This window comes from Sphaeramia orbicularis, chromosome 12 (genome assembly GCF_902148855.1).
Source record: "Sphaeramia orbicularis chromosome 12, fSphaOr1.1, whole genome shotgun sequence".
NCBI classification, from domain to species: domain Eukaryota; kingdom Metazoa; phylum Chordata; class Actinopteri; order Kurtiformes; family Apogonidae; genus Sphaeramia; species Sphaeramia orbicularis.
The window spans coordinates 43,946,000-43,972,546 of NC_043968.1; the positions used below are offsets into that span (position 1 = coordinate 43,946,000).

General features: G+C 37.9%; 2 protein-coding genes across 4 annotated transcripts; one reads left to right on the forward strand and one right to left on the reverse strand.

The window, feature by feature from the left end:
- Window positions 1-1,333: 1,333 nt before the first annotated feature.
- On the forward strand, window positions 1,334-7,691 carry klhdc10 (kelch domain containing 10). Its single transcript, XM_030149094.1, has 9 exons — window positions 1,334-1,578; window positions 2,865-3,086; window positions 3,294-3,448; window positions 3,652-3,800; window positions 3,983-4,067; window positions 4,846-4,912; window positions 4,993-5,040; window positions 5,211-5,350; window positions 5,559-7,691. The coding sequence occupies exons 1-9, from the start codon at window positions 1,488-1,490 to the stop codon at window positions 5,766-5,768; spliced, it is 1,167 nt and encodes a 388-aa protein (XP_030004954.1). The 5' UTR covers window positions 1,334-1,487; the 3' UTR covers window positions 5,769-7,691.
- cax1 (cation/H+ exchanger protein 1) lies at window positions 6,392-26,112 on the reverse strand. Of its 3 annotated transcripts, none has more exons than XM_030149093.1 (20): window positions 25,949-26,112; window positions 24,805-24,966; window positions 21,588-21,718; window positions 21,047-21,155; window positions 20,689-20,805; window positions 20,539-20,600; window positions 20,237-20,419; window positions 15,366-15,551; window positions 14,512-14,611; window positions 13,499-13,640; window positions 13,115-13,298; window positions 12,907-13,006; window positions 12,712-12,830; window positions 12,126-12,163; window positions 11,515-11,642; window positions 10,939-11,072; window positions 10,406-10,500; window positions 10,243-10,321; window positions 10,058-10,166; window positions 6,392-9,909 (listed from the first exon to the last, which is right to left on the reverse strand). In XM_030149093.1, exons 1-20 carry the CDS (start codon window positions 26,019-26,021, stop codon window positions 9,833-9,835), a joined length of 2,328 nt encoding a protein of 775 aa, XP_030004953.1. In that variant the 5' UTR covers window positions 26,022-26,112; the 3' UTR covers window positions 6,392-9,832. The 3 variants fall into 3 exon arrangements, 2 of the variants coding, with proteins under 2 accessions (XP_030004953.1, XP_030004952.1); XM_030149092.1 differs by having other exon boundaries at window positions 10,939-11,075; XR_003936802.1 differs by lacking the exons at window positions 6,392-9,909; window positions 10,058-10,166; window positions 10,243-10,321 and having other exon boundaries at window positions 10,939-11,098.
- Between the last annotated feature and the right edge of the window lie 435 nt (window positions 26,113-26,547).

A 26,547-nucleotide genomic window follows, 5' to 3' on the forward strand; every position in this document is an offset into this window, starting at 1 on the left:
GAAAAGTCAACATTGTTGTACATGTGGGTGGTCATGCCAGTGTACAAATGTGAGTTAAAAATCTTGCAAAAGACATATACAATGCTTGCTTTACAAATTTAATAAAGGACTAAGCTGCATTTAAATTCATTATATCAGACCCAATTTTATCAATAACAAGAAACATTAAAAACAAAGAACATCTGATTTTGCAAAAAAAACAAAACAAAACAACAAAAAAAACAAAACAAAACAACTACAATCTTTATCTAAAAGAAGCAGAAAAAATTTAGATTTTTTTCCACACAGAATAAACCAAACAAAAACAGCCAAATTAAACGGATGTTTGAAAGTCAAATTTATTGGTCAAACTAAAGTTTTATAATGACATGAACTACAACTTCACAAAAGAAGAAAGAACAAAAACATACCTGAACATAACCATGTGAGTGTGGTAGAATGGATGTTTGCTTTAGGAGGATCAATAAAGTTAATCTGAATGTGAAAATATGAGAATAGGATGGAAGCTGCTGTTGCTTGTATTCCTTCTCCTGTCAAAAGGAGGGAAATGGAAAATGGAACACTTTAGCTGAACAGCTGCCAAAAAGATTAAATCCAAGTCCATTCAATTCCCCACACTACGCAAAGCCAAAGAAGTGCATTTTAAAACAGTGAATTACATCCCTGCCTGGAAAAAATTTTTAAGGAAATTATTTAATTTTGACTCTAATATTTGTAGCCTCTGTAAAACAGACAGTAACAGCAGACCATTTATTCTTCTCACATAAACCCTGTAAAACTTTCTGGAAACAATTACACTCTTGGTTATCTGCCCATAACTTCAATTTTCCAATTTTAATGAACAAATACATTTATTGTGGAGTCATTATAAGGGACAAAACATTAGACTTTCTGATTAATAATATACTGATCATAGGTAAATACTACACACACACAAAACCAGATTTCAAAATACAGCCCCCGTCTTCTCTCATTTTTTGTAAGAGCTCTCATTGTTTTTTTAATTCTCTAAAACCGTCAAAATCTAAAAAGATGATAAACCTATGTGAAATTGTTGAAAATCTCTGTTTTTCTTTGATCCTAACAAATCGATGACAAATTGTTTTTTTTGTTTTTCTTACATTTTCCTTTAATTTGTCCTTTTATTTTCTATCGTAGGAATTGATCATTTAAATATAAAATTAAGAGGAATTCAAAAGAATAAATAAATAAATAAATAAATAAATAAATAAATAAATAAATAAATAAATAAATAAGCTGCTGTTGTTGTGGTGACGGACACGCGTAGCTCCGCCCATCTTCACTGGACATGACATCCCAATAACAAGCCCTCTGATTCGTCGAGCCTTACAGCCGGGGGGAAAATTTGTGAATGGCCTCAAACTGACACAGCTGTGTAATGATCTATAATGTTTTATCAGCACTTTAGCAGATTTTATTCTTGTTTTATGTGACATTGTTAAGGATTGGATTGTAACGGGGACGACATGTCGGCCGCTGAAGGTGCTCGCAGTCCAGACCAGCTGAATACATTCGAAAAGCTGACAGGCAGGCCGCCGCACGGTGAAACGTTAGCAGGTTTGTCAAAAACATTAGCAGGACGTACTAAGGATCGCTCATTACTGAACCTTGACATATTGCATGTACTAGAATAAACAGTGTTTCGCTGAGATCAGCTGCAACACACACTTTAAGGGGCTTGTAATGTGACAGGTCCAGGTGTATTCCTCTTTAGTGACATTGCTAAACCTTGCGCTTAAGCTAGCAACTGCTCTATCTGTTTATTGACATCTTGAAACGTTTGAGCATCATGTTGAGCGTTTCAGTATCTCATATGACCGGTGCAAGGTTTACTCACCACTAAACACACCGTTTCCAATTTAAAGCTTTGTTTTAAAGAGCTACAACTGCATTCTTTCAAGCGTGTAGGTACAAGAGCTATGTCTCATTTGGGCTTGCAAAGCTGTCAGCTAAAATAATACTCAGGTGTTTAACATATTCAGACACTCACATTATGATCCACAGACATAGTACATCAGACTGGAGTAAGGCTTCACCTACATTTCACTCAACTCTGGACACAGACACTGATACCTGATATTTGCATAAAACGTAGGTTTCACAATTTGTCATGTAGTCGAAAAATCATTTACACTTGCCAAGGCCAGTCACATTTAAGCCATGCAGCTATATATAGATGATAGACCAAGAAAAGGCATGGTATAAGTTTAATGTAGCTATGGAGAAATCCTCAGTGACTTTGATGGCAGACGGTGTATCATTAATCAGAATAACCACAACTGTTTTGTGATCATATGTTTCAGATCTAAGTAATTCTCTGTGAGCCATTATCACAGCCTATTGTGCATGTTAAAACGCCAGCTTGTGAAGACAGTAACTATTAGCATATTGTAGTGATGGAAGGGTGAACATAGGTCTGCTAGTTATTACAATCTGCTGTTATTATGAACTAGATGAACCTCGGTGCTATTCTTAGTACATCAAACAGGGAAGGCTGATTTTGTCATAATATGGCTGCTGACATCATTCTCTACCTGCTTTAGTGTTGAGACAGTACATATATACACATTTTGACCTTCGTTTGGCTGCCATTCAACAACACTGAGCTCTGCATCCTTGATACTACAGTATACTGCAGCCTGAGCCTAAAACTGAGCTCTGCAGAATTAGCTGCTACATTAACAGTTAGATATACAGTATGTGAATGTTGACTCAATCTTTAAATAATGTTTTCACATTCGTCATCAGTCTATTTCTTTTCTATGGTCTGCATCAACTGCCTATATCAGCAGCTTGTTTGTGCATGGCTGTTCATAATGTTAATGATGTCTCCACCTTTCCAGGTCATCGTACACCTCCAGCCCGTAGTGGGCATCGCTGTGTTGCTGACAATACAAACCTCTATGTTTTTGGAGGGTACAATCCTGACTATGATGAGTCAGGAGGCTCAGAAAATGAAGACTATCCACTGTTCAGAGAGCTTTGGAGGTACCATTTTGCCACAGGCTGCTGGCAGCAGATTCGAACAGAGGGCTACATGCCCACAGAGCTGGCATCAATGTCAGGTAGAAGTCTCTCAGGACATTATTTCACAGTACAATGATAACATGATAAGAAGTTAGAAATAGATGGGAATGTTTCATAGTATTATTAACATATTTATTGTCTGTAATCAGTGCATTCAGTATTTTTTTTACACAAATTGCTGCTCTCTTGTTTTTTTTTTCTAATAAAAGTACATGAAACTTTAATTTTATGTTGTTTTCTTTCAGCTGTTTTGCACGGCAACAACCTCCTGGTGTTTGGCGGGACTGGGATCCCCTTTGGTGAAAACAATGGCAACGATGTTCATGTTTGTAATGTAAAATACAAACGCTGGTCACTACTCAACTGTCGGGGAAAGAAACCCAATAGAATCTATGGACAGGTAGCCTCAGAAACCAGTTCGTTTTTGAAAGAATTGCAATCAAATGAAGAACTGCTTAAGAATAAAATAATTATAATGATTTCTATGGTTTTGTCTGTAATGAATTCTGAACATGTTTTTCAATTTTTGTTTTACTGTTCAGATATGACTTCTTTAGTACAATCACTTTATTAGGCTGTCTTTTCCTGGCTTTCTTCCTCTAGGCAATGGTTATTATAAACGGGTTCCTGTATGTGTTTGGAGGGACAACAGGGTACATTTACAGCACAGACCTGCACAGGCTGGACCTGACCACCCGGGAATGGATCCACCTCAAACCTAACAACCCTCCTGATGATCTGCCTGAGGAAAGGTAAGATCTGTGATATCTGAAAGTATTATACTAACATCTTATCAATTAGAAAAAATGATTATGGGTATTTTTGCATTAGTTATGTATTACCATCTAATTTATACTGTTTTAGTATATAGTGAAACTGCATTGTCTACTCCCTGTTTTATATAAAAGGGATATATGTCCTGTATGTGTCACAGGTACAGGCATGAAATAGCACATGATGGACAGAGGATCTACATTCTAGGAGGAGGAACCTCCTGGACATCTTACCCTCTGGACAAGGTAATGCTACTAATATGCATGTAACTTATGACAAAGATTGAGTCTTTGTGATAAATATTGTAAATATTATAAACATTTGTAAATTTGCATTAAACCCACAGTATGTAGCTTTGTTATGTTTAAGTTATAGGTATTATATATGTACATTTTACTTTTTACCTACATTTATATAAAATGTTTAATATAGAATTTATTCACTGTAGCTGTATTATATATGGTTGCCCATCAGTGTGTCATATCCCTTATATCAAAGGAACATTAACATTAAATGTTACTTGTGCCTGTTTCACTAGAACAAATTGATGTAACGTGAGTATATGTTTTAAGCTATTTTACCTCCTAGTGAAATGGCAGTTGACATGGTTTGTTATTAACTGAGAGACCCCTAGCAGCAAAAAATGCACAATGTGTGTTTAAATATTGCTTTTTCAGTACAGCACAACTACTTAGAATTTTGAATAGATTCATTATTGTACTTTAACCCTCAGTTACTTATTTTAGAATATTGCTTACATTAGTTTTCTCTTAGTTCCTACAGACTTGAGCAAATCATTAGCCTCATAGCATAATTGTCCAAGTCATATTTTTGGCCAAATTGTGACATCTGCATAGGTTGACTCTCCTAACACTGCTGCTTCATTCTTCATCACTGGCTATGTCCTGAAAAAATATGACTTAGGCAATTATGCTGTGAGGGTAATGAAATCTCTCTCAAGTTTTTCTTTAATTCTCATTGAAGCTCACTGGTCATGTAATGTCTGTGATTTTATTTTAACAGGTACATGCTTACAATCTTGAGACCAATTCCTGGGAGGAGATCACAACTAAACCTCATGAAAAAATAGGTGTGTACTACACTGTATTATCTACGGAAGCTGTGTTTCTTCCTACATAAGCCCATCTAATATGTCTGTGACTTTGTCAGGGTATCCTGCTCCTAGGAGATGTCATAGCTGTGTGCAAATACGAAACGGTGAGTTTCTTTTTTTACTTGATCAGACTCATGCATCTGCATTGCATGGACTTATTGTATTTCTGATGTTTTTTTTATCACATCATCATACATATAACCCTATTTGTCATAATTTTGTTTATTTAATTGCATACAACTGCATGTCTGTAACAGTTATTTGTTTGTTGCAGATGTATTTATCTGTGGAGGCTACAATGGGGAATTAATATTAGCAGATCTGTGGAAGATCAACCTGCAGACTTTCCAGTGGAGTAAATTACCAGCAGTGATGCCAGAACCTGCCTACTTCCACTGTGCTGCTGTCACCCCAGTTAGTATAATGCAACCTTTTAGTTCATTTCCTATCTCTGTTTGAGAATCTAAAATGCTTTTGTAGTATTTGTATTTTTTACATGAGTTTTGAATTGCTGGAAATGGCAAATAAATCTCAGGGCTGATTGAAGATTAGAGCCTAAAGTCCCCTTTTAATTTTGAAGTAAACGTATTGATGATGATGTAGATGTCTGCTCTGTCCTCAGGCTGGCTGTATGTATATCCATGGTGGAGTGGTGAACATCCATGAGAACAAGAGAACTGGCTCTCTATTTAAGATCTGGCTGGCAGTGCCCAGTCTGCTTGAGCTGTGCTGGGAGAAGCTCCTCAAAGCTTTTCCCCACCTGACTTCACTCCCTGCCATGCAGCTGCTCAACCTGGGCCTCACACAGGAACTCATTGAACGCTTGAAGTAGGCTGCACAAAGGAGGACAGACGAATGATTGAAAGGGATGATCTGGGCTGGAATGGGAGGTGACGGGGTCTGACAGAGCACAGAAATTAATTCACAACAAAAGTCTCGGGAAAATACCCTCTCCCTCTCCCCTGCCTAACGTAGCCCGCCTTAAAACCAAAAACAATGGGATGCCTTTTTTGGTTGTTTTTGTTCTCATTTTTCGCCGTTACAGTGATGATGATTACAATGAAAATAAATGCGGAATGGATTTTACTCAGCTCCCCTGCCACCTTTGTTCCTTACACGATGCCTTTGTGTCAAGCTAAGTAGAAATTCTGCTTCTCATCCTTCGAACTGTGACAACGGGAAATACTTTATTTTTATCATGTCATGTGTCAAAGACAGTCCCCTCCTTTTTAAATCAGCCTTGTGTAGGACTTTTATGAATTCTGTGCAAAGGGATTGGAGGGTTCTTTTAAAAACTGCCCAAATGTGTGTGTGGGGGGGGGGGGAATGATGGCATTGTTGTGAAGCTGTGGTGATGATGATTTATTTAGCATGCTTCCCAGTGCAAACAAGTGTCCAAGGAAAATATTTACAAAAATACAACAAAAAGGCAGAAAAAAAACAAACAGTTTTTTATTTTCAATTTAGAGTTTTGCCATAACTCCATTCAACAAAAAACTCACACTCAAATTCACTGTTACCTACTCCTGTAACAAATAACACTGGCTGAAAGTTTTCCCTGAGGTCTTCGTCAAAGTGCTTGAGATGGGCTTCTGCCCTCAGGCACCATAGCTCCTCCAGCGAGCCTTTCTCTTTCCCCTATTGGGCTGTCAGGAAGTCTCTCATTTGGGACAACACTTGACCTCCTGATGCACCTGAAAGACTTGGACAGGCTGGGGTTGGGACTCGTCCTCCTCTAATGAGAATTATTTTTTGGTAACCCACGCCAGCTCAGCATCACCTGCAACAGTCTCAGTCTCCTGCTGTACCCGTTGGGAGCGAAGATTTGTTCACGTCCTTGGAAGGTGAGCCACCTTCTTCTGACTAGCCCATCCCACTTCCCACTTCTGACACCAAATGATGCGGCATTTCCAAAACAATGCCATCATTTTTTCCCACACATTTTTGAGCAGTTTTTAAAGAACCCCACAACAAAGAATGCATGTGTATTTATTTGGAAAGACTAAATCTATTTTCCTGGGGTATTCTCTTCACCTGATACAGCTATTTGCACACTTTGTCTTTCATATTTATAGCTGTTTACTTTTTAAATAAATCCTAAAGGTAATGAGTTCTCTAATAGCTTCAGTCTCAAAGCTGGTGGTCTGGTGGTGCTTTTTAAAATTTGTTGTCATTTCACTACAAATGACTGTATGACTGATGACAGCTTCTCAAAACATTCTGTTTCAGATTTGTGAATGTATTTTTTTTTTTTTTTTTTTTTTTTTTTTATAACTTCATCTTAAAAATAATGTTCCAGCAGCTTAAACCCTGACTGAAGTGGTTTATTACTGATTTTCATTTCAGTTCTCAATTGAAATTGTGTATTCACTGCTGTATTGCATCCTCACCTTAAAACACTGACATGGTCTGAAGAAATCAAAAAGGCTTGGGAAATAATCAAGACAAATATTGTATTTGTTGTGAAATGGCTATAACACACAGGATAAACATGCTCTATTATTGTCTAAAGAAAATTCAAAGCTGGTTTTCCTTTATCTGAGCCCTTGTATTTCTTGTACATTATATTGAACGTTGTGTTACAGAGTCATCTGCAAAAAAAAGGTCAGTTGAAGGTGGGTATCTTCAAGACAAAAGTAATTTAATTTCCATCCTGTTTACTATTCTCATCTGTAACCATGCAACACATCACTGTGAATCTGGTGCTCTTTAAAATTAATTTAAATGATTTTATTTGAATAAAGACTTAATTCTATTCAGACTTTTACTCCCTCTCTGTTGACGTTGAAATTGTTATGCACAAGGAGAAGCTTTAGTAGCAAGCTTGTACAAATGTTTATACTGCAGTGCCTTTTTCAGACCCATAAGGAGGTTGAAATTTCACAAACATAGGCAGTATAAAGATCTCTGTATGTTCAAAAAGGGTTTATGTAAAAACAGCTTTCAGATAAACAGTTTATCCACTTTTAACAATTCAGCTTTTGCCTATAATCACTGAAAATGGTGGTGGCCATAAATGAAAATCTGCATCCTGTTTCAAGGATGCAGACATCTTAAATAGCAGGAATGAGCAGGCTTTAGGGCAGGATGCTGAAGTTTGAGTCTTTGAGATAATCTGATTAGCACATTTTCAGTGTGCCAAGATAATGCGTAACAGCTCCTTTAATTAATTATAATTTATGCCAAATAATCTTCCACCTTGACCAAAGTGAGATTATGAGGTTAGATGGAGGTTCTATGAGATTTATATTGGTAATGGGACTCAGTACTTTGATGTTTTCCTGATGTTTCTGCATGCACTTCTTTACCATACCCCTTTATTTCTGTTCCACATGAACACATCCTTGGTGCATGGTGTTCCTACCTGCTTCTTATACCTACATCATCAAATCTTTGCTTTGTGATGGTTTTAAAAGGTGACCACAACAATGTTGTAGAGTAGGCTTTGTGTGAAAGTTGTGTTTGAGCTCTGTCAATAAAGTGTTCTGTACATAGCTCCCTGTTCCCCTCTTTCCTCTGCTTAACTAAATCCAGAGCATGATGTATAACACAATTAGGATGCTTTTTATTTTTTCTATTTACAGATTTGGACTGCATGAAATGTACAATATATTCATGCTTAATGTTCCCATTTTTACCCAGGAAATTTCCAGTTTTTATAAGCTACATGTTAGAACTTAATGGGCGCCTAAATATCAACATGCAGCACCAATGAAAAATTCAAACTCAACATTTTAAAATAACCTATTTTTAATCTACAGAAGAATTGCCCTATGCAGGGAAGGTGAACAGGAGAACGGATGAAAAATGTAACTCAAATGTATAAATCTGTATGAAACTTAAATGTATACTGACTGACTGGTACGTATTTGTAGATCATGAATTTACTTGAAGAATTAACCGTTTTCTTAGCCTCTGAGATTTACATGAATCTGTTTCATAAACTTCAGTCCAATACTGTCAGAGTGACAAGTCAGGTTTCAATTTGACCATAAATCATTTCATCAGTTTGTTTTACACATTTTACATTTTCAGGAAAATCAGTTAAAATAAACTTGGTGTACATGTGTTTTCATTTACCTTTGGTGCTCCTGGCTTCATAAGCTAATGCATTTTATGAAGACAATAAAATTTGGCATCTTACATTATCATTTTTATTAAAGTACATAGTTGTAGTCCTCATATAACATAGAGAGATATGGTTTCAAATCAGATCAGTTCCACAACTCTAGACATTTCAATCCTACAGCAATCACCTTTTTCTATCTATTCCTTTAATTTTCATCTCCAATATTGGTGCTAATTTTCAGACAATTCAATTTGTTAACAGAGTTGCAAACTTAATTCACAAATGACTATATTACCTTACTGAGTGAATGCCATTTGTATTATATTTGTATCTAATGTGAGAATTAACAAAATGCTGTGTAAAGACCATTGCAATCGATGGGTCTTCTATCTGCATGCAGAGATTGCATCCCTCTTGCCCTGTTTTCTTCATTTTTTGTTAGAAAATTAGTATTTGTTGTTATAAAGGTCTTATTTTGATGACAACTTTCTTAAATTGATGCATTTATTATGTTTCATATAAACAGACATCACAGTGATTTACAGCCAAAAAGAACAGCAAAAATGTACATTTAAATATAAAGGCAAATAAACCTGTCACAAAATACAGATTCTGTTTTTCTTTAGGGATTTTTTTTTTTTTTTTTTTTACATTTTTTAATCCATGGACATGACTATGAAACTAAATTTATGCACACAAAACCCATCATATATCATATTTACAGACAACAGACCGATTCAATTTCCAGTTTTTGTTCTACTGATGAAAGCCATCCATATAGAATTAGCGACTTTTGTTCACTTTTTTGTTGTATCATGATTTCTTTACTACCAACAGGAGCGTGGAGATGGGGCAAAGAAGTAAAGAGCCAGAAGGATGAGGTAGACCACCACTAGAGCAGTACCTGCAAAAAAACAATTTGGTATAACCTACTTGTGAGTTTGATAGTTTAAGAGCCAGAGTCTGAAACCAGGAAACAGACAAGACACATCCTCTAAGTTTGTGAGGTTTAATATTTAAGACTAATTTATATTACATCCATTTTAACTTACCTTGAAAATAATCACATTTTCCATCCATGAAAATGTAGTTGACCAAAATGACACTGAAAATGCTGGCCCACAGATGAATATCACTGAAGACAAGTACAAATCCAACATCCTGGACAAAAACAATGGAAATAATTTCATTGCTAAAAACAAGCTTACAAAAAAGGGGATAAAAGTACATAACTTACATAGAAGGCATTGAAGACGATGAGTACTGGAATCTGAATCATGCAGACCTGCACTGCAATACAGCTGCCCACTTCAAGGCTGCAGAAGACTGAAGGTTAACTCATGCTGTATCAAGTGTAAACATTAATAGTGATACTAAAACTGCAGAGAGTGAGTTCATACCTTAGGCTAATATTGTTCTGCAATGCAAACTGGATGCCATTGACAATCTCTGGAAGCTCAGGCACCATGGCTATCAGTGTGACACCAATGAAGTACTACAAGATGGAAGACAACCACTCATCAAAGAAAAATATAGAGACAGACGCATTACAAAAGCACGAACCAGTGGTTTGCAACATGGTTATGTTCACACTACAAGCCTTTGTGCTCAATTCTGTTTTAATGGCTTATCTTTTTTAAAGGTAAAATAACATCAGATTCTAGTGATCCTGAATGGATCTACTTGCAAAAAATGAACATAAGAGCAGAATCATCACTGAAATGATTCTGCTGAAGTTGATGGATGTGGAAAGTTTTAGTAAATGATAAAAGAAAAAATGAAGGTGAAGAGAAAGATCTTTTTTTTCCCACCGACCCAGCACTGAATTGTGAAAAAAATAGAAAACATTCATAATTCAGAGAAGGATCCTAGTATGGTGATGATGATCAACAAAGGATCTTAACCTTAAACAACTAATATGTGTTTTAAATACCTGGGAGATGGCAGAATGGGTCAACATGGGCTCAATGTTGTCAGTGCTGAGATCAGCACAGCAGGCCATCAGCGCTGTGGCCACTATTAGCACTGCCAGAGCCCTCCATCTGGACCAGTGTACTACATGGTCACCTGCTGATGACGAACACACCATGAGCCTACAACAGGGCACAGTCTCATTCTTTGACTTACATACCTCAGTAGCTGGGGAAAGGCTCACTTCCCATATCCATCACGATCAAAGCCTACACTTCCCATCAAACTACTTGTGTATTCTTCACCCCCACATGCTTAGGTTGTGACATGCACACATTTACCTCCCACTGCAAGCGACTGGCTCTCCTGTGACTCACATGCACATACATGTTAATAATTCAGGCAACAGGCAGTCAGTGCTGGACTTTTCTTGTTCCGTCTTCACAATATTGCAAACACTGCATGCATACCACACACACACCTGTTGCAATTTGGCTGGTGGCAACAATGCTGGCATTAATACTGGCACCAAGTAGATGGCCAGAGGTGACCTCACCAGTGGGGTGGTGGGTGCTGGCACCCTCTTGTATGTACTGACCGTGTACATTGCCACCATGGCCATCACTGATATGGATATCATAGATGTGGGAGTGTGTCTTCAGTGTGAAAATGAGCCCAATCAGATAGGCACCAGACAGGAGCACGGAAATGGTGTACACCAATGGTCTATAAAAAAAAAATAAAAAAAAACAATTAAAACTCCTTGATAGTTTTTAGTGTCACTGAATTCCCTTTCAGCATATTGTAATTCATTTGGCCTGAGAGCATACAAGACTTCTGCATCTATTTCTTAACAGCGTAGAAAATCTAGTCTCTGACAGACTTTAGCTAACATTCATTTTCAGAAAGGTAGGACGGTTGAATACACAACTGACAGGTGTAATTACTGATCAGATTTAGTCAGACACGACTTGTATGCAGCTCTACGACGTGTTTCAACATGGAAGCTTGGAAATGTGGCACCACTTTACCCTTACAGCATGAAAAGGTGTCAGGTCATCTATCTATATTTACTGTTCTGCAGAAGGAAGGTGTGCATTTTCAAATTCTGGAGTTTTACCTAGTGATTTAAGCTCCTGCAGATTTAAAGACAGCATTACACAGCAGAAATCTTAAACTAAATGTTACATGTGAGGCACCTGTACTTACTCAATATGGGACATTATCAATTGCGGGTCACTTTCACTCTGTTAAAACAAAGGAAAGAGGTGCAAAATTAAAAAAGCTTTGGACATAATGAAAATATGTGTGCACTGAATAACATTACAAATAATATGAACGCCATAATATGTTTTTTTCAGCAAACTTAAAAAATGTTCACCGAGAAATTTTGAGTCTCTAAATACATAAATGTTGTTAATTTCCAAAAATGTATCTGCTGGGCACTAGAGTTTTCCTCCCTCTGTTAAAGTCAGTGTTCAATATTTGCGCATTGGTAGCCTATGGCTTTTCACCTCACAAGTGTAAGTTAAACTTGTACACTTGAGATGGTACATTGTGGTCATTGACAGGATTTTTGATATCAAAAGAATTTTGTAGCAGACTAGAGTGTAGTATGCTGGAAGGTTTTTGAGATATCACAAATCCTATATTGTAGTCTGCCTGTTAACTTTAGATTTCTGCAAAATTACAGATAAACTTTGTCCCTTTACCAGGTGAATATGAGAAGTGCGCATCATAAGTCAGAATACTACTTGACATAAACAGTCATACAAAGAGACTTGATGCTGCCTACCATGTCGTAGTGGCAGTCCTTGCAGGTGAAGGATACACTGGCATTGCCTGGGATGTTGGTGCAGCTATCACACACCAGATTACCAAAGGCCTTTGAGAAGAGGGTGGGGGCAAAAACACCTGAGGACAGTTTTACAACACAAGTTCAGTTTTATGAAGGTGCACTGTGTAGCATACAGTATGTAGCTGTATATACCTCCTATAGATATGAAGAGCAGGGCTGAGCTCACTCCAGCTGAGCGACTGTTAAATCGCTGCTCCCTGTGCTTAATGCCTCCAATGATCATACAAATACCCTGCACAGTGAAGAGAGGTGAGAGCTTCAACAGGAGCATCTTAATCGCAAATGTCAGTAAAGCAGACATGACAGGAGAAAACCAAAACATCACATGGAGGACACGCACAGGTATAAACAGGATACACCCCAGCAAGGTCCCTGTGAGAGCAGCTTTGACAATCTCCTCATAACATTTGGTGACAGCCCGTTGTCCCTGCAGCAGTGCTGTGATGTAGAATGTAATCTCTGTGATGGAGCCAAAAGTGGCATTCACCACTGCTCCAACGGCAAAGTTACTCTGTGCAGAAATACTATGGGAAAATGCAGTTATTGTGAGCATACAGTAAAGAAAGTACTTAATATGAAGTCAAAGATGATTTAGGTTCAATATACAATTACAATGAAATCATCAGCATCTTTTTGTGGCAAACTACACATATTCACAACAAACAGCACTGCAATTTTATAGCTTTACTACTATTAATATACAGACCAAAAGCAAACACTTTACCTGGCTATACCCATTCCAATAAAGTAGGATAGAGGGATGATGGAAGTGATGGCTGTGGCAAACTTAGTCTCTGAGCTGAAATAATTGTGGTCCTTGTCAGTATAACCAATAACTAGGCTGGCTAACACCAGAGGAAGCAGGTCTGGAAGGAACACTGACTTAAGGACAACAAACAGATGGACAACGAAGACATATTTTGGTTGAAAAAAAACATTACACTCATGTCCGTCTAGATTCACACAATATATATATACTGAAGACTTCTAAAGTAATGGAAGTTATCACTATACTGACATGAATGATTTCACTCAATAATTCTCAGTGACTATTTTTTACGAAGGGCTGAATCAACAATCACCTGAAATTCAATCTCACAAAACCAGTCAGTTTGTGGTGGACCACCAGAGGAACAGGAGGACCCCAGCCCTGGTTATCACTCATGGAGAGGAAGTGAAGAGGGTGACCTTTGGCTGCTGGTCAAATCAACAAATAATAGCTGGAAAATAATTTAGCAGAACATTACAGCAGTGAAGCAGACCTTCTGTTTTTCATTTGATCCCATTACATGATACAGATGAACTATATTGATCCTCAATTCACTTTTTTTCAGTTGCACAATTTGTATGACATAGTTGCCATAATTAGTGAAACAATTCCTGAGTTATGGCCAAAAATTTAAATAGTTCATTCTTGACTCCAGTGAAACATTTGTGACAAATCTGAATTTTCCCAAGGTATTTCCTGAGGTGTTGTGTTCATGAGAACATGAGTGATGGAAGGAAGGATCCCTCTGGCCACTGTTGTCAATGGAACGAGCCATAGCAAAGCAGAGCAAGCAGATCTGACGTACAAAAACAATGGTTCATATTTGAATGGAAGTGAAATAAATACAGTCACAGTAGAGGACGAACATCAGACACTGTTGTGACGGTGTATGGTATATTACATTGAATGAGCTCCTTTTGTTTCTGTGAAAGTCTTTCAGTTTCACTCATACAATCTTAAAAGGATACTGAGAGCGAAAATGTTGATTCCTTGGACAGCATATTTGTAGTAATACCAGTTCACAGCTTGATTACAGTATAAGATGACTTTGGCCTCACACATCAGTGTCTGCAAAAGAGAACATGAGATAAAAACACACCATATTTTAGTTATGAAATATATAAACAACCATTTAACAGATTTAATGGGCCAGCTAACACATATTAAATATTCCTTCTAAACTCTACTTGGACCTGCTGGCCAAGCTGATGCAGTTACCTCACATGTGGATTTGATTTTGAGACATTTTGTGATGCATTTTGTCTTGAAATGTTGATCTGTCACATGTCCATAGTCAATGCAGCAGTTGCTCATAATAATGGTAATAATAATAGCAGGGGTGGGATTCAGAAAGTTTTCTTCTGCCCACTCCTTTTCGAGTGTAAATGAATGAATTTGAAATATTGAACTTGCATGTATTCTGTTGAATGTATTTGCATTATCAAATACTGTTGTATGTGGGTCATTTGTGTTGTAATATGCTTACTCAATTGCTCGAAATAAATGAATAATTAAAATAGTTCTCCATCAATAAATTAATGTAAAAGTCTATGTGAAAAATGTCTTAACTTGCTTTGAGGGACTTTTGTAATTCAGTCATATTCATTTTATAGTATTCTATAATAATAATTTATAGAAACAGCTGATGTTTTTCACATCAAATGGAAACTGCAGAAAAGTGAACACATCACCATTGCTAATCAGAAGGACATAAAACGTCTACGAATAAAAAGTTCTGGCTGGTTTATTGAAAAACATGAAGACTGCACACATGCTTTGCTGCAACACCAACAAACAAGGATAATTTCTGTTGGACACCTACTCTTTCCAGTTTGTGTATCTGGATGTCTTCTGGTGCCATGAGCAGGACACTGGTTATTGTGCGAGCGTTCATCTTGGCTACAGGGATGGTGAAGACCGGCAACCAGGAGACCACACAGGCAACACAGTGGACCACAACCAGGACAGGGAAACCCAGTAACAGCCACACATAAGTACTGAGGCGACACTGTAGAAATCACACAGGCATTAGGATTAAACCACTGAAAACAAAGACAACTAGACCGGAAGGGAAATACAATCGTGGAAAAAATTATTAGACCATCAAAAGTCATCAAAAACAATGGTTATGCAATCAAGTACTAACTCCTGTGTGTATCATGTGACCAAAACCGACAGAAAAGAAAACATAGAATGCCTAAAAGCACTGTTTTTGTCAGTACAATGCCATAGCTATTGATGTAAGAGCTGAAGTGATTTTGGTTATTATCAAGAAAACATGGAAAATGGATAGATATCAGCTCTGAAATTAAACTCTTATGAGCTATTTTTGTTGTTATCATTATATTTGTCCAAGCAAATGTACCTTTAGTTGTAGCAGGCATTAAAATGAACAAGAAATTGAAGAAAACAAGGGGTGGTCTAATATTTTTTTCCACGACTGTATGAGATCCAAGTACCGATGCAATTAATACCCAGAGACCCTACAACCCAAAGCAATCGAAAATCCACATGATCCAAGGTAAACAGGGTTTTGTGTTCATACCAAGGACTGCGGTTTAAGTCCTGACAAAGAGCACTGCTTTGCCTTTGTGTCTTTCCCCTCTTCTCACACTTAAGTTTAGCTAAATTTTACACACTTGGTCACCAGACAAACTTGAAGTAAAATGATGATGTGAACATTAAATATAATGGCATTTTCGTGAAGATTACATTGTCTAGCAAAGCGTCAAAAGTGCAACATTTTGTCCATATTGATCATATCAGGACTTTTTCTTCACAATATTAAGGCATCATTTTATTAATTTTTTCAACTCTGGCTTTGACAGAAGAACACTATTATTTTGTAATCGTATTATTTTAGAAAGAAAAATCTTGACTTTCTAAAATTTTCCTAACATTTATGAGTTAGCCAGAGATATGTAAAATAACTTTCATGGGAATTAAGCTAATTCTACAATTTGAAATCCATTTTAAATAAATACTCCTAATGAGCTAATCCAAAACCTGTGTTCAAGCATCCTTAATCTCAAACCAGGCCAACTTTTGGTGAAAAATAACTACCAATATCCATACAGTCAGTAATCAGAGTCATGTAACGTGCAAATACAGTTCTATTTCTAAATGTGATTTTTCAGTTTCTTTTTTTTTTTTTTTTTTAATTTTTTATTTATAAAGAGCATTTACAAATGGCAATGCCACAATCTGTTACATTCTTCCTCATACACACACATATATATATACATATATATATATATATATATATATATATATATATACATATATATATATACATATATATATATACACATATATATACATATATATATATACACATATATATATATACATATATATATATACATATATATACATATATATACATATATATATATACATATATATATATACATATATATACATACATATATATATATACATATATATATATATATATATATATATATATATATATATATATATATATATATATATATATATATATACACACACACATATCTATCTATCTATCTATCTATCTATCTATCTATCTATCTATCTATATATATATATATATACACACATATATTTATACCATAACATTTACATATGAGCAGTCACAGATCATCTGAGTATTTCTCGATGTAGCTCTTTCAGATGTTTTTTTTTTAGACCTTTAGGTAAATATTGGTTAGAACAATTTTCAACAAAAACATTGGAAGCTTTCACAATGGAAGGTTTTTCAAAGACAAAATTCCTGTGTAGCAGTATAAGGAAATAAAAAAGGTTCAGGTTAAAGGTCATAGGCAAAAGACAGAAAAAATAAAAATGTCTAGATCAATAAGACACTGTTTCCTGATCCTTTTCCAAAAATTCAAAAGAAGTCTGGTCTTATAGGTTTGACATACTCAGTCCATTTACTCCAGATTTTGTAAAATTTCTCTTTCTGGACTCTAAGGGAATACGACAGCTGTTCCATCATGTAAATTTCATGGATAATATCGATCCATTCATCTATAGCGGGTAGATGGGGTTTGAGCCAATTTCTCATAATAACTTTTTTACTTCCAGCCAGGAGAATTTGGACCAGCTTTTTATCGTTATTTCTCCATCCGTCAAACTGAATATCTCCCATATAAACTGTATCAAAAGTAAAAGGGATATTCACTCCTATTATATTATTAATATGTTTGTGGATTTCCTGCCAGTAAGGGACGATGACTGGGCAACTCCAGAAAATATGGTAATGATTGGTGTTGACCATCCCACATCGTCTCCAACAGCTGGAAGCCCCTCCCCCGTGTCCCTTTTGTAAAGGTGTGATAAAAAACCTAGCAACATTTTTCCAACAAAATTCGCACCAAGTAGTCGAGCAGGTTGAAGTCCATTGTATGAGACATATTCTTTTCCAAGCATCCTCTGTTATAACCAAATTGCCCTCTTTTTCCCACTTTTCTTTTATATACCAGGTATTTTCTGATTCAGAATTGAGTATATTTTTATATAGTTTAGATATTATCTTAGAACACGGGGATTCTGATACTGACAAAAGGATTTTCAGAATTCCAGTTTCTACTTTACCTATATTTTGTCTTAGAATCTGGTTGAAATAGTTTCTAACTTGAAGATATCTATAGAAGTCCTTTTGCTCAAGATTGTGCCTTTTCTTTAAGAATTCAAAACTATGGAATATCCCCTCCTTAGTAAATGAGTAATAATTTGTTAGACCTTTAGCAGTCCACGTCTTAAATCTACCATCAGATCTATTTGGAATAAATTCAGTATCATAAGCACACCATCGCAGTAGTTTAATTGGTTCATTTAAATTACAAGTTTTCATAATTTCCTGCCAAGTTCTCAATAGTAGATTTAAACAAGGACTGCCTATGCTCATCTGTCTATTTAAAAGTTCATTATCTGCAATAGCAGCTTCAATGGGTATCCCTTCTAACATCACATTTTCAATTTCTTTCCAGCGTGCAGAATAAGCAGGGGTACACAAGCAAATCAATGGCCTCAACTGTGCTGCTATGTAATACTTTCTTAAGGAGGGGAGACCCATACCCCCACTCTCTTTACTTAGTTGTAGGGTCTTAAACCTAATCCTGGGTTTTTTCCCCTGCCATAAATATCTGGATATCATCACATCCCATTCATTGAATTGTTTGGCTGGTATTGACACTGGAAGATTTTGGAAAAGATAAAGCAGTCTTGGTAAAATATTCATTTTAATGGACTCCACCCTAGAGCTTAAGCTCAAGAAAGGGATAACATTCCAACGCGAAATATCAGATTTCAACTGGGAATTTAAGGGGTTATAATTTAATTCAAATAATTTTGTGATATCCTTTGTTAAGTTTACCCCTAGGTATTTGATTGATTCTGCATCCCAGTTAATTTTATATCTGTTTCTGATGTGAATAGGTGGGTTATAGTTAAAGGTGATTAGTGATTTTTCAGTTTCTTAAGAAAAAAAAGAAGTGGAAGTGAGCATGATGTTTAGCATGAGTAGCATGTGTGGATGTTAAGTATTTCAATTTGTGATATAAGATCAGGGCCTTACAGTGTGAGAGGGAAGGTTAACATCTAGATCAAAAGATAAATACAAAATCATTATTTGAAGACTTATATATTTTGAAAGTATATTACTTCTAGTGTCCAGCACAAGTTTTATGTTTTAGAAAAATGTTTTAAAAATACTTTGATGGCATTATATTCAGCATAAATGTATGTTTGCAGTCTTTGTTCGTCAGTGCAATTCAAAGCATAACTGTGATCCTCTTCTACTGGACCTACATTATACTTATAAGTTGTAAGGTCAACTTAAAAACCTTTTGCTACTCTTTTTTCAGTAGTTACAAATATCTAATAAACTGAGATAAATATATGTTAAAATGTATTTGTTTATTGAGGTATTTGACTTTGTAGACATATATGCAGTGTACATACTAATAATTATGCTGAATAAACAATTCAAACTTGAAATTATTCCCCCTTGTCCATCCATTACCAAAACACTTAGGAAAACTCGTGCTATTTTATGCCCTTATATATTGGAAAAATACAAACTGCTTACTGCTTTGCAAAACAGAGACCCTAGAGGACCTACAGTAAAGATTTTACAGTTTTATGAAAATTGGAACCTCATTTTAAGGCAGGTTTCATACAGTGGTCAAAAACAGATGTTAATTTTCTGTCCATTGGGGGTTTTCAGGGTTTTTTACTATTTTTAAGCCAAAAAATTAGGTTAAAACATTTTTTTCAATCACACATCTAAAAGTGCTATTATTCCCTGCAAAAGGAGGTATCATTCATCTTTCTACCATAAATAGTTGTGAAAGGTTACTGTTATCTTGTTTTGTTTCTGCAACTGTCCTTGTTGTAAATAAGGTAGGCATAAATAAGCTGTTGCTTCAGCCTACACTTTTTCACCCGTTTGGTATGGAGATCTGAATTGTATGTATGTATAGATCATGTTCTGTTAAATGGACAAATAAATTACTACTACTAAAAGGGCAAACAAAAATGTAGTAAGGCTGTCCATCTGTTACTGCTTGGCCAGCCCCACTAACCTAGTGGAATACTAACTTGTGGCCAACAATGTAAAAAGAATCCAAAAAAATCCCAGAGTTCCTTTGGTGTTTGAATCCCTGAATCCCTAAATATCACCATGGAGCACTGAGACATTTTTACCCAGTATGTTGAGGGTTTTTTGGATGAGGGTTCTGTGACTGGAATCTCGACAGGGATGGGAGAAGACACCAAAAGGGGTGAGGAGTCCCTGACACCGTCCTTGGTGTCGTCGGTGTCCCTCTCTTCAGGAATTACCTCACACCTTGGGGGTTTTGCAACAGGTCTTCTCACTACTTCACCGGCCTGAAAAAGCAGATATGACACTTTAAGTATTTTACAGCGGGACCACCCATAAAACATTCCACAACTTTTCATTTTTACTGCTGTTCCATTACAAAATATGTGACACACTATCCATTTACCTTCTCGATTGATTTCCCAAATGGCCAAATAAAGTAACACCCCATCTTCCAACAAAGTTTCCCTGAAAGCAGTAAGAAAAGCATGTAACTCCTCATTTGACAGGAGAAAGTCAGTCAGTATGTTGATACAGATGTTAACAGAATACATACCATAAACGGCACCGAGGACAGTGAGAAACATCACAGGACAAATGAGAAAGTAGAATAAAGATATCCACCATCCAAATAAAAAGACATAAGCAACATTTCCAACAGTGATCAGAGAGCCTAAAGCAGAAGACAAAATGTCTATTAAAGAACCCTGCATTTGGGGTTTTATTAGTAATCACAAAAAGTAAAATGATTAAGTAGGAGTTTTGTATACATAACTGCTAAAACAGATTTATCTGTTCTCAAACAAGGATAATCTGATTGTTTTTGTATTCCGACAAACAACTGCATTATGATTTGTATAATGAGGCATAACAATAAAACATTTTGAGGACAGGAATAGTACTATAGAAAAAACCTTCTTGATGCTTAACAGTGCTCAGATCAGAGTACAGCTCTTTGATGATCTCTGATCTGCCTTCAATCGGCCTCTCTGTTACGTTGCCTTTCCACTTTCTGAAACCAAACTGAGATACATGACAAGGTTTTAGATCAAAATATGTCACAACAAAGAATATGAACAGTGCTAAACAAAACAGTAACATGACATATATAGAATTAACAGAGATAAGTGTGGTCATTAAAAGCGGATAGGAGTTAATGGACCTTGTGAATCAATTTATAAAGAAGGTTAAGCAGCTCAGTGTTATCTTGACCTTCCCTTTAACTTGCATATTTCTTTTATGAGCATCATTCTTTCCCCTCACTGTCCTCATTACGAATCAACAGGATTACTAACATGCATTTACTTTTATAATGTTCTCACAATATGGAGAGAGCAACACATTTTGAGAAAGTAGAAGAAGAAACAATCCATGGAAAACATTCTTTGGTTTTCCAGTGTGTTAAAAACTGCGCGGTACATTTCGATGATTCACCCCGACATGATAATTTCTCACCTTATAGTTGTTGGCCTCCCTGTGGGCCTCCACCTCATTCTCAGCTCTGATTGTGGTCTTAGTGGTAGCTTCGTGCCAGCCTTCATCACCATACCATGATGCCATAGACCGCGGTGAAACCCCATGTCCTCCTGGATACAGTAGAGCACAAGTGTATGAACAGTTTCCACATGGAAAGACAAGATAAAACATATGTAGGAGGATTTCTCCACTTCAGAACCTGAAGTGGTGGTTTTAGACGGAAAATATCAAAAATCTCATACTGCTGAAGAAAATTATTGTCAGAGGTCATAACTGGTGCTTTATTTACTACTGGGTAAATAGACTACTGGGTCACAAGTTATTGTACTCAGTATAAAATACCTCACATTGCTGATTAGTAAAGGATGTTTTCGAGTCAAGGGTGGAACGGTGGCGCAGTGGTTAGCTCCGTCACCTCACAGCAGGTCTGTGTGTTGTGTTGACGTTGTTGCTTTACATTAAATCTGGGTTTGTGTCTAAAGCAATTGTTAAAATCATCTGTGGGGCTAAACCTTAACTAACTTTGCGTTTGATGACCAAGAAGACTTTTTTTAATACAAGACACTGCTTTAAAGGGAAATGCGACTTCTTATATATATGCTTTAAATCAGTCAGTGAGTGTTTTCCCCTGGATTCTGATCATCACACATTTACAATTATATAAGAGTTAATGTTCACCTTACTCCTCACATCAAGGCATACTTTACTACTGTACTGATGTGTACTGTACTTGACACATTTGCCAACCCTCTTCACCACAACAGATCGGGGCGACGTCCGAATCACTGCGGACACCGCCTTGATCCACCTGTCGATCCCCCGCTCCATCCTGCCCTCACTCAAGAACAAGATCCCGAGATACTTAAACTCCTCCACCTGAGGTAGGACTTCCTCCCCAACCTAGAGTGGGCACTCTACCCTTTTCCGACTGAGGACCATGGCCTCAGACTTGGAGGTGCTGATCTTCATCACAGCCACTTCACACTCGGCTGCGAATGTCCCAGCAAGAGCTGGAGGTCGCTGCTCGATGATGCTAAGAGGACCACATCATCCGCAAAAAACAGAGACGAGATCCTGACACCACTGAATTTGCGCCTAGACATTGTGTCCATAAAAGTCATTAACAGAACAAAGGGTAGCCTTTGCAAAGTCCAACCCTCAGTGGGAACAGGTCTGACTTACTGCTGGCTACACGGACCAGGCCCACACTACTTCGGTACAGAGACTGAATGGCTGCTAAAAAGGGACCATCCACCCCATACTCCTGTAGCACCCCCCACAGGATGCCCATGGGGATATGGTCGTAAGCCTTCTCCAAATCCACAGAACACATGTGGACTGGATGGGCAAACTCCCATGCCCCCTCCAGCACTCTAGCAAGGGTAAAGAGCTGGTCCATGGTTCCACGTCTGGGGGCGAAAACTGCAATGCTCCTTCTCGACCTGAGGTTCAACTATCGACCATACCCTCTTCTCCAGTACCCTGGGATAGACCTTACTGGGGAGGCTGAGAAGTGTGAGCCCCCTATCGTTGGAACACACCCTCTGGTCCCCCTTCTTAAAGATGGGGACAACCACCCCGGTTTGCCACTCCAAAACGCACCACCCCCAATGTCCATGCAATGTTGCAGAGGCATGTCTGCCAAGACAGCCCTACAACATCCAGAGCCTTGAGATACCCAGGGCAGATCTCAACAACCCCTGGGACTCTGCTGCCGCAGAGTAGTTTCATTATCTGAGTGACTTCTGCCTCGGAGATTGGTCCATTCATCTCCTGGTCTCTGCTCCATTTCCTCCACAGAATGCATGTTGGTGGGATTGAGGAGCTCCTCAAAGTATTCTTTCCACCGCCTAACTATATCCTCAGTTGATGTCAGCTACTTCCCATCCCCACTGTACACAGTGTGGGCGAGTGGCCACTGTCCCCCCCAAGGCACCGGAGGGTTTGCCAGAATCTCTTTGGAGCCGATTGATAGTCTTCCTCCATGTCCTCACCGAACTCCTCCCACGCCCATTCCCCCATTGTGGTGAAGGGGAAGCTACGCTGAAAGGTGAAGCTCTCGATTTATTGGTTGATCTACATTCCAAACCTCACCTATGGTCATGAGCTCTGGGTAATGACTGAAAGAATGAGGTCGCAGGTACAAGCGGCCGAAATGAGTTTCCTCTGCAGGGTGGCTGGGCTCAGCCTTAGAGATAGGGTGAGGAGCTAGGACATCCTGGAGGGACTCAGAGTACAGCCACTGCTCCTCCACGTTGAGAGGAGCCAGTTGAGGTGGTTCGGGCATCTAGTGAGGATGCCTCCTGGACGCCTCCCTAGGGAGGGGTTTCAGGCATGTCTGTCCAGGAGGAAACCTTGGGGCCAACCCAGGACACCCTGGAGGGCTTATATCTCTTGGCTGGCCTGGGAACACCTCAGGATTCTCCCGGAAGAGCTGGTGGAAGGGGCTAGGGACAGGGCTGTCTGGGCTCCTCTGCTGAGGCTGCTGCCCCTGTGACCCGGATCAGCAGAAGATGACAAGGATGACGGCATTTGCCTACCTTCATCTTCCAACAATTTGGAGTTGCTTTCATAGTTAAACAGAGATGTCATTTTGCAAATTATGATTAGGAATTCTGCCCAGAATGTGTTACTGTGCCTTTCTGTGTGGAGTTTGCATGTTCTCCCCTTGTCTGTGTGCGTAAATTGGTCAATGTAGATCACCTGTTGGTGTGAATGTGAGAGTGAATGGTTATTTGTCTGTATATGTCAGCCCTGAGATGAACTGGTGACGCATCCATGGTCTACCCCACCTTCATCAGTTGATGGTAAGGGGGTAATCTTCTAGAGGATTAAGTGGTTTGTAAAATGAATGAATGTCTTAAGAGTCATGTTCACCATCACAAGCATGATTGACTGGAAAGATGGTATGTGAGATGTGTTTACAGACAACCCTGTCTGTGTCAGAAAATGAATTAAAATGAGAAAAAAACAAAAGTTATAATTAGTGTTACAAATTACCAGATGTTATGCACCACACAGAGTAAAAGTATCATACATCTGGAGACAATGAAAGGAACAAAATTTTAATTTTGAAATAACATTTTTGACTGTATGTCTATTTATGTTGTAAATAACAAGAATAATAATGCATCAGTTTTATAACTCCTGCGTTTTGCTTGTCTATGGTACATTGAATGTATGAGGTGTCACTCACCTCTGTTAACAGACAGGAAACATTTGGGTGTGTATGAGTAGACGTGGGGTGCAGAGGCTTCTGAAGAGGGTGTCTCCACTGCACCTAGTTCTGGATGATGCCTTTCATTTTGGGACTGTCTCCGTGGAAACCGAGGATGATGTTCATTGTCCATATGCATGTCTGAAATGTTTAGGTAAGAAAATGGTCAAGCCTCCACTTCAGTCCACAGCTTCACATTATGGACTGAGGGGGATCCAGTGGTAAAGGTAAGGAGGAGGTACCTGACAGGCATATCCAACAGCCTCAGTCTGTCCCATGGAAATGTGTGTGACTAACAAAAACCTCCTGAGAGTCATGCTGACTGTCCCCTCTGCCCCCACTTAGTCGACTGCTGTCTAGCACAGATGATGCATTTTCAATGCATTGCAACACATAGAGATCAGAAAAATATGCTAACTCTGCTACGCTTGAAAATAAAAATAGGACCATGCTGGGTATAAATTATAGCCTGTCATCCTTCTGCCACGAGCCCCAGGAACTCAACATTTCTGATCAAAGTTATTCAAAAAGGATAATATTTAGTTCAGTTTGGAGGTTACTGGAAGTCACTGATGCAGATCTGTATCTGATACCTATGGATAAATATTTCCTTCAAACCACATTAGTTTGTTAATCAAACCAACAAAATGACTATGTTTAACTTTGAAAACAACTACAAACTGAAGGGAGATAAAGTTAGTCCAAAGTCCCAAACCCTTACAACAGTACAGTAGTAAAATACACCATGATGTGAGAAGGTGGATGAATATTAACTGTTGTGTAATTGTAAATTTGTGATGATTGGAATTTAGGGAAATCAGTCTCTGATTACAAAGCCTGTATTTTTTAAGGTGCGCTTTTCCACTTTTAAACCGGTGTTGAATAAAACCTCTAAAACTGTGTCTTCTCTGTGGTCAAACACAAAGCCTGACATGACTGTGAGCTTCGTCTTCGCAGGTGATTTGAATAAGTGCCTCAGACACAGTCTCAGGTAAACCTAGACCATGTAAACACTAAACGCAATTCAAGCTGAAAGTTTAGAAATGTGTTTTGGAGACAGAAGCGCAGTTTTCTGAAGACGGTTCACGGATAAACGTGGTGGATCAGAGTGGTTTGTCCTCACCTGACAGATCAGCTGGTCTCCGGCGCACATTCTCCACATCATCCGGCCCCAGGCAGCCCTTTCTGTGGGACATGGTCTGCGTTTAGTCCGTGAGTGGAGCTCCAGCGTCATGTGTGCGCCCTGGCTTCAGTCCCTCTTTATAAAGTCCGCCGGTTCTCTGCGGGTGGTTGGACCCGGACTCTCAGTACACTAATACATACAGGAGGAAGAGGAGGAGGAGGAGGAAGAGGAGGGTGATGGGGATGGGCTTCACGCTTCTGTTTTAGTTTGATACTTTTTATCCATTTTTTTTTCTTAAATAAGGTCTTCATCTTTATTTCTCCCTCTTTCTGCTTGTAGTTCTTTATTTATTTTAATTTGTAAAAAATAATAATGAGAGCTCATTCAACAAATGAGAGAAGACTCGAGCAATATTTTGAAATCTGGATTTGTGTAAGTAGTATTTAGGCTACCTAAGATTTTTTTTTTTTTTTTTTTCCTAACCTTTTGTGCAGGAGGAGAAGGGTGATGGGGACTGATTCCTCAATTTTTGTTTAGGGTAAACCTTTTTATCCAGTTATAAAAATAAATTCTTTCTGTTTATTTTCCACCGCTTTCTT

Coding starts and splice junctions, on each gene's coding strand:
- klhdc10 (XM_030149094.1), top strand. CDS start 1,488: ATGTCGGCCGCTGAAGGTGCTCGCAGTCCAGACCAGCTGAATACATTC. Junction 4,068..4,845: donor CATCTTACCCTCTGGACAAG/GTAATGCTACTA, acceptor TTATTTTAACAG/GTACATGCTTACAATCTTGA. Junction 4,913..4,992: donor TAAACCTCATGAAAAAATAG/GTGTGTACTACA, acceptor TGACTTTGTCAG/GGTATCCTGCTCCTAGGAGA.
- cax1 (XM_030149092.1), bottom strand. CDS start 26,021: ATGTCCCACAGAAAGGGCTGCCTGGGGCCGGATGATGTGGAGAATGTG. Junction 20,420..20,538: donor TTGGGAAATCAATCGAGAAG/GTAAATGGATAG, acceptor CTGCTTTTTCAG/GCCGGTGAAGTAGTGAGAAG. Junction 15,552..20,236: donor AAAAACCCTCAACATACTGG/GTAAAAATGTCT, acceptor TGATTTCTACAG/TGTCGCCTCAGTACTTATGT.